This window comes from Camellia sinensis, chromosome 13 (genome assembly GCF_055761805.1).
Source record: "Camellia sinensis isolate YWXY chromosome 13, ASM5576180v1, whole genome shotgun sequence".
Classification (NCBI taxonomy): Eukaryota; Viridiplantae; Streptophyta; class Magnoliopsida; order Ericales; family Theaceae; genus Camellia; species Camellia sinensis.
Window position 1 is genome coordinate 79056663 of NC_138973.1, and position 19147 is coordinate 79075809.

The window sequence follows — 19147 nt, forward strand, 5'->3', positions numbered from 1 at the left end:
TAGTTGACTGGAGATCCCAAGATCTAGGTTCAAAGGGACAACCGAGTTGTGATTGACTCAGAAGGATCACTGTGGAGTCCAACTCCTACCCATTTCTATGATGAAATAAGTGATGTCTGCAGCGATTTAGGTTAAGTAATACTTTTAATGATTCTTATATCTAGGTAAACCTAGTGGAGTATGACAGGATACTTTTCATAAGAATCACCTATGTGAGTGTGAACTAGGCCGATTTTATAAGATTTGTGAAGGGCTACAAGTCTTTAGAGCACTCATGAAGACCAGGTTGTTCAGGGTCAAAATGAACACAATAGTGAGAACTAAACTGTGTCTGGGGATATACTGTGTGAGTTCTATTGTCTTGGTTTACACAAAACGGCTGAACAGTTTAAGACATCATGTTCACTAGTTAACTAGTAAATCCAATAGTGTCTCACAAGGGAAGGTTCAAAGCCAAAAGCTACCTATCCTTTGCAGAATATTTCCAATTTCTGTACTCTCTGTATTTAGATCATATTGTTGCATCTTCTCTCCGTCAAATTCCATTCATGTGGGGGATTGTTGGAAAAAATGGTTTATATAGGCTTATTTTGGGCCGACTTTGAGCCCAAAATTGAGTGGGCCCCGAACGTCTTTTGGGGCATGTCCGAAGAGGTGAAGTGTTCCTTGCCACATGGCAAGTCACACGGTGAAGACGGTTCGTCAAAACCATTTATGAGTGAATGGGAACATGATGTCATTTTCGGGTTCATGGAATTGAACATTTAAGTTTTGAATGTGGGTTTCCTTGAGGGGCTTGTCCCACATTGAAACTTGAAGAGAGTTTTGTTGAGTTTATAAGCTCTATCCTACAATACTTGGGTTGGGCCCCAAGGGGCACCCCAAGTTTGTAGAAGGGGGGAGTTATGGACAAAGTGAACCTTAGCCCAAACCACCACAAACGCGCGCTCGCGCCGCCGTCCGTCCGTCCATCCGAACCGGGCGTGGGTGTGGGTTATGGGTCGGGTTGGTTCTTGTATTAATTTTTTGGACAAAAGTCATTTGAATTTTTTCAAAATAATATTGCTAGAATTTAATTCAAATTTGAATTCTAATTTTTTGTCAAACATTTAAGACAACTTCTGTCCGAAATTTCTCAACAAATTTAAACTATTTTTCAATTATTAAACTTCTAGAAACTGCCCAGCAGTTTTGGGTTTAACTGCTGCAGTTTACAGAATTCAAATCTGTCCAAATCTGTTTGAATTGAAGTTGTATCTGTTCGGAACAGTTTTGCATCTATTGGTTCAAACTTCTACACCTGTTCGGCCCTATTTAAATCCAGCACTGTCCAACAGTTTTGCCCCCGGGAAAAACAGTCTGAAATCTATTTCCTTGCTGCCCAGATTTCATTTGTATGCATTACTCTTCATTTTAGTTTTAGAATAAAAATCAGAGAGTTAGAACACAGGTTTGGTTCGCCGAACAAATTGTTTAGAGTGCTACTACAATTTGTGAAGATCATTATATCCTGAGAGATAGACGCCACTCAACCGTAAGAACCGTAGCGGGGCGAATCTGTCTTAAGGACAGAGTGTCACACACTTGACTTGGTCTTTTAATTTTAATTCGGTTCGATAAATAAATCCGGTATGTTATTTATTTATTTTGTTTGAATTTATTTCAAATTATTTTATTTACACAGTAGATTGTTCCAACAGTTTATACTTAGCTTTTTATGTAATTCACATTAAAATGGGACCTTTGGATCCATAAGAAAAAATAGATGACCAAACAATTTATAAAATCATTATTTAAGATTTATTGATGCTTCATTTTATTATTATTTTGAGTAATTTTTTTAATATCATAGACCTATTAAATTCCAATAAACAAGAAATATGAAGGATATTGAAACTTTTAATAATAATTTTATTAACACATTCACAAATTGGCATGAATCCTATATCAAGTAATAATTGATTCTCTCAAAACTTATAAGCGTTTTAATAACATTATTAATTAATATATATATCTATATATATATTCCTGACATATGAACTAACTTCTTCTGTTATCTTTTCAAGACAAGACATATATGATATAATGCACTTTCCAATCCACCTATACCATGAAATCCCAACAAACTAACAAACTAGGTACTCCAATGGTTAATGCTATTTTTGTTTCATCTTGTCCATTCGAGATTAGCGGAAATGACCCAAAACACAAATAAAAGTTAGGGTAATTTACACTTTACGCCCCTATATTTTATATTAAATCTTACTTTAATCTTTACACATGAAATCGTAACAGTGAATATTATTTTGGTCAAATCCTACTTTGATCCTTACACATGAAATTGTGACAATTAACCTCTTGTACTTTTGGTAAAATCTCATATTGATCTCTATACAAGTATTAATGTCCCCTTTGTATTAGTCAATTGTTTAAATCATTAACAGAATCTACTCATGTGATAAGAATATGATTACGCTTTGAGGATAAGAAAAAAAAATTATCTATATTTTTTACTAATAATACACATTTTATCTCAAAATTTATATCAAAATATAATTGTATTAGACTAAACCAAACGCAAATTGTGAACAATTAAGAAGATGAACTAGGATTTTGCATAAATTGGAATCACGAAACTCTATTTTTCACGGTAACACGGTCTTCTGTCTATTTATCTTTTTTTTCTCTTTGATATTTTTGTCTCATTTTTTTTTTTTCAAAAGCTCTACTTTCTTATCTTTTCATCCTATTTTTTACCATACGAATATATATATTGTATTATATAATTCTCATGTGCTTATCACGTAGGACAAAGTGTATTTACAGGAAACATGAATGATTTTCCCCTCTTACCTATATTTCGTAGTCATATTTTTGTCACATGACTGAATTCTGTTTAAGATTTAAAAATAAAATAATAGAATAAGGATATTGACACTTGTGTAGGAACCAAAATGAGATTTGAGTAAAAGTGTAGGGGTTGACTATCATGATTTCATATGTGGGAACCAAAGTGGGATTTGACTAAAAGTGTAAAGGGATGATTGTCGTGATTTCATGTATAAGAGCCAAAGTGAGATTTGGTGCAAAGTACAAGAGTGCAAAGTGTAATTTACCCTAACATTTGTTATGGACATTGAGCATTTTGGGTTTGTTTATTTGGTAAATTTTTTTATTTTCATTTTTAGTGAATTTTTTACAAAATAAAATTCAAAAGGATTTAGGTTTCTAAATTCAACTCGACATGGTGAATAGAAAATTTTAAAGATTTTAAAATTTTTTTTAAAAAGTCTAGATAGTTTTATAGCTTGTTCTCGCTTGTTCAATTTTTTTTTAAGAATATTTCAATTTTTTTTTAAATTTTTAGATTTGTTTACACAACACGAAGTGAAAAAGTGCAAAAATGGCATAATATTAATAAAAAAAAAAATTACTAAAGACAAAATAATTTAGCGAAAGGTATGACTTTTTTAAGTGTTCCAAACAATAAATAAATAAATAATACAATTGTATGTCCGCCCGAAATTAATGTTATTCAAGTTCTTTGTTCTTTTTAAGAACTTCCATTGCTTCTAGTGTCAAACATTTCAAAAATGAAAAATTCTATTCACAGCAAAAATTTATACAAAACATTTTATAAGATTGATGTGGTAAAGTCATTATTGTAACAAATTCATTTTTAACGATATTCTATTTTGAAGTAAATGATCCACAATAAACTACATCATTATATATAAAAAAAAAATTATGAATAAATTTTTTGTTTATGTAATATTACTCTTTAAAAATTAATAGAGGGCCTTCATTGCAAAAACCAAAAATAGTGTCGTATGAGAAGAGCATACAAGAGGCGTGCACAAAAGATTAAGGGAGTCGAACTTGGATTTAGTTGATGGATAATTGTCACATTTGTATGGACAAGAATTCAAGTCAGTCGAACTTGGACAAGAATTCGTATGAGAAGGAAGAAAAAGAAAGAAAGGAAATGCCTGTCCACAACTAAAAAATTAAAAATTACATACAGATTGTTTTTACATTTTGCTTCTTATATTATTTTAGTTTCTATATTTTTAATTGGTTCAATTTTAATTGTTAATTTTAGATTTTATATCAATTTGGCATAATTGATAAGTTGTTAGTGTCTTTGGCAAAAAATTATTAATTAATTGGTTGAGATTATTTCACAAAATTGAGTAAATTTATAATTTTTTCCTAAAAATATGACACTTGCCATTTATGTGGGATTTTTTATTAAAAAATTATAACAATTATAATCAATTAGATTAAATTAAGACAAATTCAAAAATTCAAGGTCAAAATTGAGTGAAATGAAATTACAAGTACAAAAATCAAAATAGAGACACTATTGACATAATTTGTCCAAAATAAATAAATAATGGATAATAAAGATGCAGGGGAGGAGGAAGACACTCCACTCAAATTGCAAAGACTCACTCACTCAGAACTTCCAAGAATCAAAAATTTTTAATCAATGGAGCAAGAGGGTGTTAACAACTACACCAAGGTTTGTGTTACAGGAGGCTCAGGGTATATTGGTTCTTTCCTTGTTAAGAAGCTATTACAGAAGGGCTATACTGTCCATGCCACACTGAGGAACTTAGGTCTCTCTCTCTCTCTGTCAGATTGGTGTTTGTGTAGGTGTAGTAAACCTTAAATTTTTATTTTGATGGTTTCATGTTGCAGATGAAAAACCCAAAGTAGAGCTTCTTAGGTCCCTTCCTAATGCAGACACCAGATTAGTACTATTCCAAGCAGATATATACAATCCCACTGAATTTGAACCAGCAATTAGAGGCTGCCAATATGTTTTTCATGTGGCTACCCCAATGCAGCACGATTCCCAGAGCTCTCAGGTTCTAATTCATGATTTTCTCTTGTTGTCTCTAATATGTATAAATTTCAATGATGTTGAAAATTAATTATAATTGAACAGTACAAGGATACATCTGAAGCAGCCATTGCCAGCGCAAGGATCATAGCTAATTCTTGCGTTAGATCACAAACTGTTAAGCGGCTCATCTACACGGCTAGTGTAACGTCATCATCGCCATTGAAAGAAGATGGGTCTGGCTATGAACCCTCCTTCAACGAATCCTCTTGGACTTCTCTAAACCTCTCTTATACTTTCAGCAACGATTTTTTTCTGGTATGCTTGGTTGATAATGCTGCAAATCAATCCAAAAAACATATTTTGAGTGATTTTTGTACAAATTCAAAGTTAATTTTTATTTTATTTTTCTCGGTAGGCATATATTAAATCGAAGACATTAGCAGAGAAAGAAGTGTTGAGCTATAATGAAATTGAAAACAGTAAATTGGAAGTGGTGAGTCTGGCTTGTGCACTTGTGGGAGGAGACACTCTTCTTTCCTACTTTCCTGCTGCTTCTAGTTTAGCTGTAATTATATCACAGCTCACTGGCAATCTCTCATACTATGCCGGCTTAAGATTTCTCCAAGAACTTTTGGGTTCAGTTCCGCTACTACACATTGATGATGTTTGTGAAGCGCACATATTCTGCATGGAAAAAGAGTCGCTGAGAGGTAGATTCTTATGCTCTGCCGTGGATCCAACTATACAAGAGATATCAAATTACTACCAAGAAAACTATCCCCAACTAAAGATAACACCAGAGTAAGTGACTCTGTCGAACTTCATTGGATGGTGTTTTTTCTTTCTATAAATTTCATTGGATGGTGTTTTTTCTTTCTATAAATTCCAACCACCCCCCCCCCCCCCCCCCCCCCCCCCCCCCCCTATAACTTGAATTCAAATCAGAGACTAACAATATGAGTTCATTTTTAGGCTCATGGGAGGACCGAAGAGAGGAAGCAGCTGTGATTCTGTGAAGCTGATGGAAATGGGTTTTCAGTATAAATATGATATGAAGAAGATATTGGATGATAGTGTGGATTCTGGTTTCCGACTAGGAGCTCTCCCGCTCAACTAAATCAATTGGTGACCTATATGAATATATAGTTCAAATCCTTTGTGTCTGTTCCGTACATTTTCCCTCTATTTATAAAATTGTCCTAAAAATAAGACATTGAAACCATGAACTCTGACTTTTGGGTTCAATAATATATTCTCACTTAGTAGTTATGGAGATGTGCAATTACCCTTTGTATTGCTCCAGAATCTTTTATTTTCAGTAATTTGAAGAGAAAATCTGTAATAGACTATTTGATTGTTGCAATAAAGGGATAAGCATTTAAATGCACCCGCTGTATGCTTTAGTTTCTACAGATATTGCTGTGACAAAATGAGCCATTGTTTTGATCAACCAACGTTCATTTCATTATTGTTATGGGCCCTTCTACATTTGTCGTTCATTTTTCAATGTTCTTATTGAGGGCACTTAGAGCATAAGTCTGCTTTTAAATCTTTTGGGCCATTAAGCTCAAGGTTTAATTTCTTTGAGCTGAAATGATATAATTTGTCTAAAACGACAACTATCTGATGAAATCAACCTATCTATCTATCTCTTGAAATCACTCAATTTGTCTATTTGTAAAAATTCACCAAGCATATTTTCTTATATGTTGAAATTTCCTAACCTACCTATTTGTTGAAATATGACGCATGTCACTCATTCAACATCCTATCTGTTGAAATATCACCCATTTCTTTATCTCATCACCACCACTAGTAGTCGTTACAAGCCAATTATTGCTGCCGTCGACTTTTCCGACACGTCTTTATCACCAAATAAGATTTTATCTTAGATATAATGTCTTATACCATTTTTAAATTGAATTTTTCACAAATTTTCTCTCTTGAAAAAGGCCTAACCACTGAGGGTGACCTCTAGGGTTACATCCTAAGGAGCTAAGGCCCCAAAGGTCACCTTTAGGTGGTACTACACTGTAGAGCTACTTAACAATGTAGCCGTAAGTCATGGACTCACACATAGGTGGGGATTTGAATCCACACTCCTGACACTAGGTACGGATTGTCCAGACTTAGAAGATTCATCATACTAATCATATATGATATCACCCAGATAACTTACTCCAAAAAAAGTGAAACACAAAATCTCAACGTTTATACCTCAAGACCTTACACCTCCTGGTTAATCAATTTTCTCTCTTATTGATTCATAGATTATTATTTCATTACATTTCGAGTAGTTGTAAAATCTGAGGATGATTGTAGTCGTCCTTTATATTGATTGATTCCCAGTTTTGGTTTTGGTGTGAAAAGCCAGACCAAAGTAGGCTCTTACTGTCTCCTATTAACTTGTCATATTTATTATGACAGACAGAACGACCAACTTTAGGCAAAATCCTAGAGGCTTTTAGCCATTTTGATATTAACCATTCCCTAACTTCAAATGGAAAATTTATGATATGGATTCTTAAAACGAAGCATGTCGTAAGAAAGTTATTATTTTTTGAGATAAAAATTACAAATATTTATAATGCGTTATTTTAATTTGTGATAAAATTTGTGAAGGATCTTTATGATGTTCATCCTAAAGTGAAAACTTTACTTTTTGTGGCAAGAAAAGTTATGTTATTTTATAATTTATATTACAAAATTTTATAGTATTGTTATGAATTGCTTGCCGTATGCAACCTTTTAAAGATGGATATGGTAGCATCTCTCTTTTTGAAATATTAATTTTTTTTTTAAAAAAAGAAAATTGAATTTTCTTACCTTTCAAGATATAAAATTACTAATTATTTTTACATTGAAATCTTTCTAATATATTTTCAATTAATAATATTTTAGTCAACGAACTAATTAAATTTTTATAATCAACTTTAAAGATAAACAATGTTGATCCACTACAGGAAAATGAGGATTTAACGGCGTTTAATTAACGGCGTTTAATTAAACGTCACCTTTTTTTATAATTAACGGCGTTTTTTAAACGTCGCCTTTGTTGTTAGGTAAAACGGTACCGTTTTGTAGAAAGAAGACGTTTAAAAAACGCCTCAAACCTCTCTCTTCACACCCTCTTCCCTGTCTCCCTTCACACCCTCTTCTATCTCTCTCAGTTTTTATTTTGAAAACCTATTTTGAGCACCGCCGTCTCCTTCTCACTCACTCAAATCTCTCACTCACTCCTTGCTCTCTCTCTCTCTCTCTCTCTCTCTCACTCACTCAAATCTCTCTCGATTCTTCTTCGATTCTTCTTCAGTTCGGTGATTCATCTCGGGATTGCGGTTTCGAAGTTCGATTTTGAGCGTAGATCCGTGATTCATCTCCATGGATTTGGAACTCTTCGTCTTCTTCGATCAGAGGTTAGTTGCTCTCTCTTTCTCTCACTCAAATCTCTCTCGATTCTTCTTCAGTTCAGTGATTCTTCTTCGTTTAATTAACCACATTTAGAAAGGTTAGTTGCTCTCTCTTTGAATTGTTTTGATATCCTTTATGCTTGTTCAACATGGCTATTATATATAATAGACAAAATCCTAATCGTAGCCCAAGGATTAGAATAAAAAAAAGGGAAAAATTATTGGCGAATAAAAGCTAGTCCTAAATTTGACTAAATTTTATGCTTGACCTCGTCAATATATGTAATTTTCAGGTACTCAAAGAGAGTTTTAAGATTTATTGTGCAATTAATGATGGAATCATCAATCTGGTTGATAAGGTGAATTGCCTTTATTTTCTTGCAATATTTCCAACTTTAACATGGTATTAGGTGGAGCTTTTCGCTTGCTTAGACTTTATGCTTTTGTTTTTTTATTTTTTATTTTTTATTTGTTTTTTATTTTTATTTCTATTTTTTTTTTCCAGTTTTTTGAGATGCCAAGACATGAAGCAATGAAAGCCTTAGATATATATAAACGATCTGGCCAACAGGTGATGTTTGCATTGATTTTTGTTTGAATCATCACTTTTCAAAACTATCTTCTGTATTTTGTCAAATTAAAATGGGATGGATCTGAAGTTTAGACTCTGGACTCGGTTTTAATCATTCAGATTCAAGTTTTAGTGGTTAAAAAGTAGGTGTTTACTGCAGGCTGGAAGCAGATTGAATTTTTAAAATGCCTTTTCCATTACTGTCTCACCAATTTGAATAGTCTAATAATTTTCCTTGGAAGTTGTTTTTTTTCACACATTTTAAGTGATATATCTAGGGAACTGAACTATGCCTTTTTAGTTCATTAGTAACCGTTTACAATGTGATCTACAGCTGTAGAATGTTAAGAATATTAAATCTGATGGCATTGATATGTAATATATTATTAACAAGGTCTTCACTTTTCTCTTTTTTGTTCTTGCGCTGGTGGGTCTGGATTGTTAAAGTAACATCAATAGCCTGTTGAGTAATTCTTATTAAATGTGATGCTGTCAAGTCTTGAATTAAGTCAATATCCTGTTGAGTAATTCTTATTAACATTCAGAGGAAGCACCTATTTGAGGACCCATGAGCTTAAACTGATTATCTCAATGCCATCATTTGATTTTTGTTGTAGGAAACAAAAATGGGCTTCTATTGCCTCACACCACCACCGACCAAGGTAATGCTGTGACAAACATTTTGTTATTCTAAGTAGGATTACATTTTTATGTTGCTCTTAGTTATCATGGATATTCTTGTGTTTCTTAGAATTTTATTTGATCAAATCTTTCCTTTTTAATTCCACTTGATGCTACTGGGTGAAAATTGCGTCCATGTATAAGGAAAATGATTGCATAGCTATCCTCATTTTGGAACATTAAAATCTCATATAATATATCATAGAATAATAAAATATTCTTTCAAAATTCAAGGTATGAAGGTGTTTTGGTGTTGTTTCGATATGGTTGATCCTTTGTGGTGAAACAGAGTGTGATAGCTAAATGATATTGTTGTTTTTAATTTTTAATTTTTTTTCCCCCAATTTTCTTGCTTTAGAAGAAGGCAAACAAAACCTTTCTTGTCCAAGAGGAGATACGTTAAAGGGTTTTAATGATTTGAGTGATATTTGCTTTGTTATTGGCTGCAAAGTAATCCTATACTTTTTAGTGGTCTGTCAAGCAGTTACTCATTCAGTTGAAACAACTTTGTTTAAGCCATAATCCCTGAGTTATGTTACAGAATTTTATGCTTTTTCTTTTTTGCTTCCAAGAAAATATCATTAGGCTTACTTTGGAAAAATAATTTACAAGAGAAAAGCAGGAAATGAGCAGAGAAAATATCATTAAAGGTTCTCCTATAGTTGTGGCAATATGAACCAGATAATGAAGTTCTTTAGCATGCCCCTCCTGCATGGTGTGCTTGTTTGTAGAATTTATCCCCGCCCTCGCTCTCTCTCTTTCTCATTGAATACTAGTTGTTATCTTAGTTGTTTTTTGTGATTGAATTGAAGGAAGAGATTATTTTTGCAGCAATGAAGCGACTCGAAGACCTGGGTGCCTCGTCTTTTATTCTTGATCTTAGAGATAATCTGGGTGGACTAGTTCAGGTTTGTTTGATATCTTACATTCTCCATTTGTCAATGTATATATATATATATATATATCCAAGTTGGACACTTTTATTATTTCATCTATTGCAGAAGGTTAAATTCATGATGCCAAAGAAAAATTGTCTTTGTTATATTGGTTACCATCAGTGCAATTTTAATGGATAACAGATAATTTGAATCGATTTCTTAGAGCATTGTAATTTTCTTTCTTTATTTCTTCTCCTTTGTTCTCATTGAGCCATGATTAGGTTTTATTTTATGTTATTTCTTGGACATGATTTTTAGTTGCTCTTGTTATCCTTGAATCAGGAGTTATACCCATTCATACCTTTTAGAATAACACTTCCTACCTATATATGTGTTCAAAGTTCATATTTATCATAAAAAAAAAAAGAAAAAGAAAAAAAGAAGAGGAATGAAAAAACCGTTTGGAGTTGAGGAGAAAAAGCTATTTGTGTATCTTATGAGCAAAGGAAAAATTGATTTGCTTCACTAGTTAGCTGATTTTTTCCCCCACTAATTTTCAAATGCTTTTAAACTATGTTTTTAATTTTTTCGGTTCTGTCCATGGAGTTTAATGTGATTGAGTGTTTAAAAATTGTAAATTTGATTGTTTTGCTTATTTCAGGCTGGGATTGAAATTGCTAAGCTCTTTCTAAACCAGGGGGAGACGGTATGTGAATCTAATCAATCAATGTCATTGAAATTGTAAAATCCATATTTTGATAAATCTCCCTCCATCTCTCTCAAGAGAGTTCTTAATTCTTTTGTGTGCTGGCATTTGTCCATTGATGTTATCATCAATTCCAAAATTGCTGGTTGTTTGTCATTGATTTAAAATGAATCTCATGACATAATAAATGATCATATCTTCTTTATTTTGAGATGATCCAATATTACGGGTTTCTCATATTTATATCTAGAAACTTGAGGTGCTTTCTTAGGGTTGTGGTCTTATGGGCAGGTGATCTATGCCATTGGAAGGGATCCCCAGTACCAAAAAAACATTATTGCAGAAACTGCACTTCTAATTACAGCTCCTGTCATTGTATGTATGCCTTCCTAATAACTACATATACTTCTATTGGGTTTTTGAAGTGAATTTATATGTATGATTTGCACTGTGGAAATTTATGGAATTCTCTCAAGTCAGTAGCGTGACTGTCAATTTAGAACCAACTTGTTGACTATAAACAGGGATTTGGACACAAATGATTTTTGGCATATCCTGTGAACTATATAAGATGTGATCTTTCTAAAGCTGGGATGCTTAATGCAGTACAATATGGATTGCTATTGTTCATCCTTCATGCAGAAAACCTTGGGGTTGTAATTGGATCATGGATTCGGAGAGGAAATTTTCTATGGAAAAGGAAAATTGAAGGGAAAAATTTGATGCTATTATCATAGATCATGAATAATTTGAGTTATGAGTTATTGTTTTGTTTTCTAATTTTTTATCATAATGTCAGAAACAAGCTGCCAAGAAGGATGTATTTCAGTTGTTTGCTGAGAAGGTGGAATATTTCAGAGGAAAAGAAGGATGTACTTCCAGCTATGTATTAATATCTTGGAATGGATTGTGATTTTGTATTCATCATATTCTAAAGACATACTAGAATCAGATAAGAACCTAGAAATAGAAAACATTGGCAATATTCTACTGGGAAAGAATCTTTTGGTGCGCTGTGATTTTTAGATATATGTTAGTTTGTGATTAATGTTAAAATATGATTTTTGGATATATGTTATTTTGTGGGTAATGGTGATTGAATATTAATTGAATGAGAAATTGAATTAATGCTTCATTTGTTATTTGAATATGAGTTGTTATTTTATATGTTAGTTTCATGACAGGTGTTTGAATGGGAGTTAATATTTTATATGTTAGTTTTATTATAGGTATTTTTTTTAATTTAATCAAATAAAATTAACACAATTTCACCCCCAAAAAAAAAAAAAAAAAAAAGAAAAGAGAGAGAGATATGACAGCGTTTTTACAAATGCCTCCTAAACCCTCGTCATTAACGGTAACAGATAAGACGGCGTTTTCAAAACGTCGCTAAATATCGTTGGTGACGTCAGCGTGTGTGGTGGGACATTTGGCGGCGTTTTTTAAAACGCCTCATATACTAATATCACGGCGTTTTTAAAACGTCGCAAAGATACAGCGACGGCCGCAGCTTCGACGTTTGGTACTAAACGCCACTAAAGGAATTAGCGGCGTTTTTGATAGATATAGCGGCGTTTTTTAAACGCCACTAAAAGTCTAATTTCCAGCAGTGATCTTATTAATATTTTAGTCAACAAACTAATTAATTTTTATAATCAACTTTAAAGATAAACAATGTTGATCTTATAGGAAGATGTTAGACTTATTCTAACACATTTAAGCCGACTTATATCTGGAGTTAAACTAAAAAAGTCATTTTTTTAAGAATATTTTAGCATATGCGCCTTTCTATATAAATATAAAAAAGAAAAAAAAAATTTAAAAATCACATTATTATTATTTTTAAATTATGATTTGACCATGTAAGGGATGGAGGAGATGGGCAATGGGCTGTTTTGTTCTTGTACAGTTTGAAAATGATGGAGCTGAGCCAAACCAAGTGGCTGCACGAAGAGAAACTAAGGGGGAGGTGGGAAAAAATTGCCGTATGCAATTTTGTGGTCAGTAAAAGGGTTGGAAAAAATGGAAGGATGTCCAATAGTGGCAGTCTCACCGGAGGAAAGGGAGAGAGACAACGAACTGGAAAAGAAAATATTTTCCCTCTTTCGCCAATGAGTTGGATTTCTATAAGCCATTGGATTTAAAATTGAACACATGGCTAATGGAGGAAGAAAGTCAAAGAGATAAGGAGGACAATGGCACTGGTGTGGAGGTGAGTTGGACTTGTTTTATAATATATATAGTTGGACAAATTACAGTGATATAGTATTTATATTTTGTCTCTGGTATTTTTTTGATTCTTACATTTTTAATTAGTTTAATTTTAATTTTTAATTTTTAATTTTGTATCAATTTAGTTTAATTAATAACGACGTTCGTGTTTTCGATATTGAATTGGTTGAAATTAACTCATTGAATTGAACAAGTTTATAATATTGTATTGAAAAGTATGACTTGTCACTTATGTTCATATTTTTTTTTATTAAAAACATGATAGCAGTTCTAAGCAATTTGACTCAATTGAGACAAAATTATAAATTTAAAGTCAAAATCGAATCAATTAAAATTAAAAAAAAGATTTATCCACACAAAAATTGTAGCCCCAACTTGCCTCAATTATGTGTCACCCATTCAACTCAAAATTGATCCATGTGTTTTGAGAATGACAAGCAATGCGTTTTGAGAAAGATAGCAACGATCCCCTCCATCTCTCTCTAACTTATTCACGCTCTTTTTTTGTTTTTTTTGTTTTTTGATCAAAGTTATTCTTCTCTCTGGTTGTTTTGTCTCTTCTCTCTCTAAAAATCTCATTTTTCTCTCTATCATGGTATAGGTATCTCATTTTGACTGACTCTAAGATTTCGGACGCTTGCAAGCCTCCCGATAATGAAACAGTACTTATTTTAGAATGTTTAAAGGACTGTTTAGAATTGTTGTACAAACCTGTTTTGGCCAAAAATCAACTTTTTTGCGAAAATGACCATTTGTAATGACCCACAATTTTTTTTTAATAGCCAGTGCATAACTTAATTGACCAAATTTTCGAATTTGATTGTTATGTAAATTCTATGCAAAAACAGTTTGGTTTTGTATTTTTTAAAAATAGTTCCCGATCTCAGAAAATTATGAAATTTTTATATGTTGTTTCTGTGTGAGTTTAACACGTTGAATAAAAAATTTCAGAATTAAATAATGAGTATTTATTTTATGAAAATTCACAGACTGATTGGTGTTCAGTTTAATTTATAGCATAATTTGAAATTGAGTTTGGGTGTTCGGACCAGGATTTGAGATAAATTTGTTGGGACTATTTTCGTATATAATTGGACCATGTTTGACTTATGAGTGAGATCCATGATTTAGATTTAATTTAATTTGAATTCATTTAATGACTCATGTTTAACTGTTTGGTCCTTTTTAATTAGGTGATTGGTAGTAACCACCTTAGGAGTTGTTATTATTTATTATATATGATTATAATAAATATTTGATAGTTGATTTTATGGTGTGTACCATATGGCAAAAAATTATATATTTTATAAAGAATGAAAATGTGTATATTTCGTAGCGATCAAAATATTATATTTTGTGATGTACAAAAATATTGTATTTTGTAGTGTACAAAAATATTATATTTTGTGGTGAGAAAAATTATATCATTTTATAATTTATATTATAAAATGTTGAGGTATTATTACAAAAATTATATTTTTTGAAAAAAAGTCAAGCTTTGGGGAACAAACCCATGTGGGTGGTCCCCATTTTTGTCCTTGCCATCATTTCTCCTCCTTTGATTCCCCTCATTTCCTTTTTCTTTTCATTTCTTGTGGCAGAGAGCTCGACTCTCTCTGCTTCGTCTCTTTCTCACTATGAATGCTCAACCTTTGAGATTTGAGTGAGAGTCCTTAGAGTGAAATTTTGTAAAATTTTTGTAAATGAAAGTCGGAAAGCTCATTGTGATCTTTGCAATGGTAGTCTCGGATTTATGATCGGGCAAGATTTGTCTTCCAGATCTGCTCTTCTTCATTATTTGAGGTAGGGACTTTCTTCATATTTTTACATTAAAGCTATGTTGGGGTTATTTTGAGAAAATATATCATTATAAGAAGTATTGCATATAGATATATTTTCATATTTTTGTTTGGTAATTTTTAGAAGAAAAATTATGTTGAAATGTTAAGAATGTTGGTATTTGAGATTAATTTTGGAAAAATCATTTTGTTTTGTTAATTTTGTAAAAGAAATCCGAAAATAGAATTTATTATCTGTATGGATTGTATCTACATCATATTATGATTAGATGATTTATTTTGAGAAATATAAAGTTGATTTTTTTTTTTTTTATCTTTGATTTGGAATTTATCTTTGAGAAAAATAAATTAATGTTGAGGAATATGGAATAAATGCTTAAGTAGGAATTATAGAGTTGTTTTAGGATTAAAAACTCTAATAATGTTATATTCATGATATTTTATAAAGGGGTCTTTTTTGATAAATCCTATTTGTAACTGTTTTATTCTATAAAATCCAAACTATTTCTAAATATTCCATTAGGTCCATTAATTGTAAAAGGATGAAATACCCCTCCTCCGCCTCTCCTGCCTGTAACCGATTCTACCAAAACCCATTCCCATTCCAACTATTTAATCCACAAAATTTCCAAAACAAAAACTGAATCACGAAACCAGATTCACATCGCCTCTAGTAACCCTAGATTCACATCGCCTCACCAACGTCGTCGTCGTCCACCATCCACCGTCGACCCCAGATTCCTTTTCATCTCACCATTGCGAAGGTTCACATCGGAAGGAGGGTGCTTCTTCGTCGTTGGATTGAGTTTATTTCATCCACTGAGAATGACCATACCCACCCACCATGAGGAACAAAAGTAAGCAATACCATTCCCCCTTCTACTTTTCAATCATAATGCGATCACCGATGTATACATCCACCTTCTGGTTTTCGGATTTAAATTTGTAAACATGGATAATTTTAGAATGATTTTGTAAACATAGATGATGTGAACATTTCCATTAGTGTTGATTACTGGGTAAACTTACATTAGTAAACACTAATGTGAACATTCACATCAGTGTATAATGATGTGAACATTCCCATTAGTGTTGATTACTGGGTAAACTTACATTAGTAGACACTGATGTGAACATTCACATCAGTGTATAATGATGTGAATGTTCACATTGCTATCACTGTTGATATTGTTGATTGTTGATGTCCACAGAACCCCCAAACTTCACTCAACAATGTGATCGAATATGATGTAAATATTCACATTGTCACATCAATGTCATACTTGTTTGTGTTGTTGGGTGTTGTTTGGTACTGTTGGTTCCATCCTTTGATTTTCAGTCAATGATAACATAATGTGATCACTCATGTAAACATTTACATTGCCATATAACTTTTGTTGTTTTCGTAATTGATTTTGTAAACACAGATGATATGAACATTCACATTAGTGTTGATTACTTGGTAAACTTACATTACTAGACACTGATGTGAACATTCACATCAGTGTATAACGATGTGAATGTTCACATTACTATCACTATTGACATTGTTGATTGTTGATGTCCGCAGAACCTCCAATCTTCACTCAACAATGTGATGGAATATGATGTAAATATTCACATTGTCACATCAATGTCATACTTGTTTGTGTTGTTTGGTGTTGTTTGGTGTTATTGGTTCCACCTTTTGATTTTCAGCCAATGATAACATAATGTGATCATCCATGTAAACATTTACATTGGCCTATAACTTTTGTTGTTTTCGTAATTGATTTTGTAAACACAGATGTTGTGAACATTCACATTAGTATTGATTACTGGGTAAACTTACATTACTAGACACTGATGTGAACATTCACATCTGTGTATAACGATGTGAATGTTCACATTACTGTCACTGTTGATATTGTTGATTGTTGATGTCCACAGAACCCCCAATCTTCACTCAACAATGTGATGGAATATGATGTAAATATTCACATTGTCACATCAATGTCATACTTGTTTGTGTTGTTGGGTGTTGTTTGGTGCTGCTGGTTCCACCCTTTGATTTTTAGTCAATGATAACATAATGTGATCACCCATGTAAACATTTACATTGCCCCTATAACTTTTGTTGTTTTCGAAATTGATTTTGCAAATATAGATGATGTGAACATTCACAATACTATACTGGGTAAACTAACATCAATATACACTGATGTGAACATTCACATCAATGTACAATGATGTGAATGGTGAGATTACTGTCACTGTTGATTGTTGAATGTTTTTTGGTGCTTTTGGTTCCATCCTCTGTTTTTCAGCCAATTAAATGTTCTTATTTGAACACCCAAGTCTTCCCGATAGATTTTATGGCAAGCGAAAGAGAGGCAAATCCCGTGTCATAGCCAAACCTGATCAAATAGCTGTTCTTGAAGAAGTGAACATGAAAAAAGTTAACTACCAATCAAATTTAACTGGATTGGTCAAACTGTTAAAGGATACCAAATTTACAAGTGGCCAATTGAAGTGCCATCGAAAAACACCGTTTTGGCCATTATTTGACTGCTTGATCAGTAATGAAGTTGACCTCAACCACTGCATGAAATATGATGATGTTGTTGTACGTATAGTGCAGACATTCAAGCCATCTAGTGGGAGGTTTTACATTGGGGATAAGAACATCCAGATTTCTAGAAGCGATGTATCACTGATTTTGGGGGTGGACTGCGGCACAAAGTCGATGGACCTCTCTTATGGTGCAAAACCAACAACCGGCATCATACACTGGATGTGCAAGGATGTTAGTCGGTTAAGTGCTGCCAAAATACGAGAAATTCTGAGCGAAGCATTAAAGGGCACCAAGAAACAAGACAATGAAGAGGTCGCAAGATTAGTTTGCATGTATGCATGCGTCAAGCTCTTCTTCTCTACGTCCGGAGAAACAATTGGATGGGCTTTCTACTCATACATGGACCCATTAGAAAACATGATCGAGTATGATTAGGCTGAGAGCATCCGGCCAACCCTGATGGGTTCATTGGGCCAAAACTGTGAAAAACCAGGACGAGTCACCAGATATGTGATGTTGTTAATGGTAAATCTCATAAAACTTATTCTATATTTAATATGAACATTACTGATGTGAATGTTCACATTACTGGGCAATGGAGTGGAAGTTGACATCAATGATGTAAACATTCACATTACTGTTCAGTAATATACAAGCATACATTAGTAGACACTGCTATAAACATTCACATCAGTGTAGATTGATGTGATGGTAGCACCGAAACAAATTTGGAACATTCACATAACTGATGTGAACATTTACATTACTAGGCAATGGTGTGGAAATTGATATCAATAATGTGAACATTCACATTACTGTTCAGTAATGTATAAACACACATTATTAGCTACTGGTGTAAACATTCACATCAGTGTTAACTGATGTAAACATTCACATTACTGGCCACTGGTGTAAACATACACATCAGTGTTAATTGATGTGAACATTCACATTATTGGCCACTGGTGTAGACATTCACATCAATGTTAATTGATGTGAACATTCACATTACTGACATTTGTTATTTGTGTCAGTACTGGTTGTGTAAGCATACAACAATCTTACAACCCTGCAACCCCAATGCCATTCCACGATGTGTAAAGTGGGACCTCACAGCCTTACATAGCAACATGAAGTCCATATCTTTGGCTAAGTTTGGTTTAAATGAGGTAAAAGTACAACCCAAAATATTGTGCCCATTCACATAGTCAGACAAGGAACTATCTAACTAACATAATGTCTCCAACTGCAGGTATATGGCGGCGAGCTAATGGCATCCCCAACTGAAGCAAAGATGTACCATCATACAAAATTGGATGTGGAGCCCAAACCTGAGGTTTTGTCAAGTGCACCAGCAAAGCAAGATGAAAGCACTGATGATGAAAAAAAAGACAGTCAACACAATGATGGCAGTGATGGATTTTCTGGCGATGCAATGGACCTAAATGATGTTGGACATGACAT

General features: G+C 32.9%; 2 protein-coding genes across 2 annotated transcripts; both read left to right on the forward strand.

The window, feature by feature from the left end:
• The first annotated feature begins 3924 nt into the window (after positions 1–3924).
• On the forward strand, positions 3925–6239 carry LOC114305997 (NADPH HC-toxin reductase 1-like). The gene is made up of 5 exons (XM_082902592.1): positions 3925–4622; positions 4705–4874; positions 4955–5167; positions 5268–5653; positions 5825–6239. The coding sequence occupies exons 1-5, from the start codon at positions 4493–4495 to the stop codon at positions 5967–5969; spliced, it is 1044 nt and encodes a 347-aa protein (XP_082758718.1). The 5' UTR covers positions 3925–4492; the 3' UTR covers positions 5970–6239.
• A 355-nt stretch (positions 6240–6594) lies between these two features.
• On the forward strand, positions 6595–12180 carry LOC114299109 (uncharacterized). The gene is made up of 8 exons (XM_082900658.1): positions 6595–6713; positions 8049–8268; positions 8556–8621; positions 8768–8833; positions 9451–9495; positions 10346–10422; positions 11054–11098; positions 11390–12180. Exons 1-6 carry the CDS (start codon positions 6595–6597, stop codon positions 10349–10351), a joined length of 522 nt encoding a protein of 173 aa, XP_082756784.1. The 3' UTR covers positions 10352–10422; positions 11054–11098; positions 11390–12180.
• The last annotated feature ends 6967 nt before the right edge of the window (positions 12181–19147 follow it).

Excerpts from the sequence above, each read along its gene's own strand:
- LOC114305997 (XM_082902592.1), top strand. The coding sequence starts at position 4,493 with ATGGAGCAAGAGGGTGTTAACAACTACACCAAGGTTTGTGTTACAGGA. Across the intron at positions 5,168-5,267 it reads TCAGCAACGATTTTTTTCTG|GCATATATTAAATCGAAGAC; the intron begins GTATGCTTGGTT and ends TTTTCTCGGTAG. Across the intron at positions 5,654-5,824 it reads CAACTAAAGATAACACCAGA|GCTCATGGGAGGACCGAAGA; the intron begins GTAAGTGACTCT and ends GTTCATTTTTAG.
- LOC114299109 (XM_082900658.1), top strand. The coding sequence starts at position 6,595 with ATGACGCATGTCACTCATTCAACATCCTATCTGTTGAAATATCACCCA. Across the intron at positions 6,714-8,048 it reads GCCGTCGACTTTTCCGACAC|CACCGCCGTCTCCTTCTCAC; the intron begins GTCTTTATCACC and ends ACCTATTTTGAG. Across the intron at positions 8,834-9,450 it reads ATAAACGATCTGGCCAACAG|GAAACAAAAATGGGCTTCTA; the intron begins GTGATGTTTGCA and ends TTTTTGTTGTAG.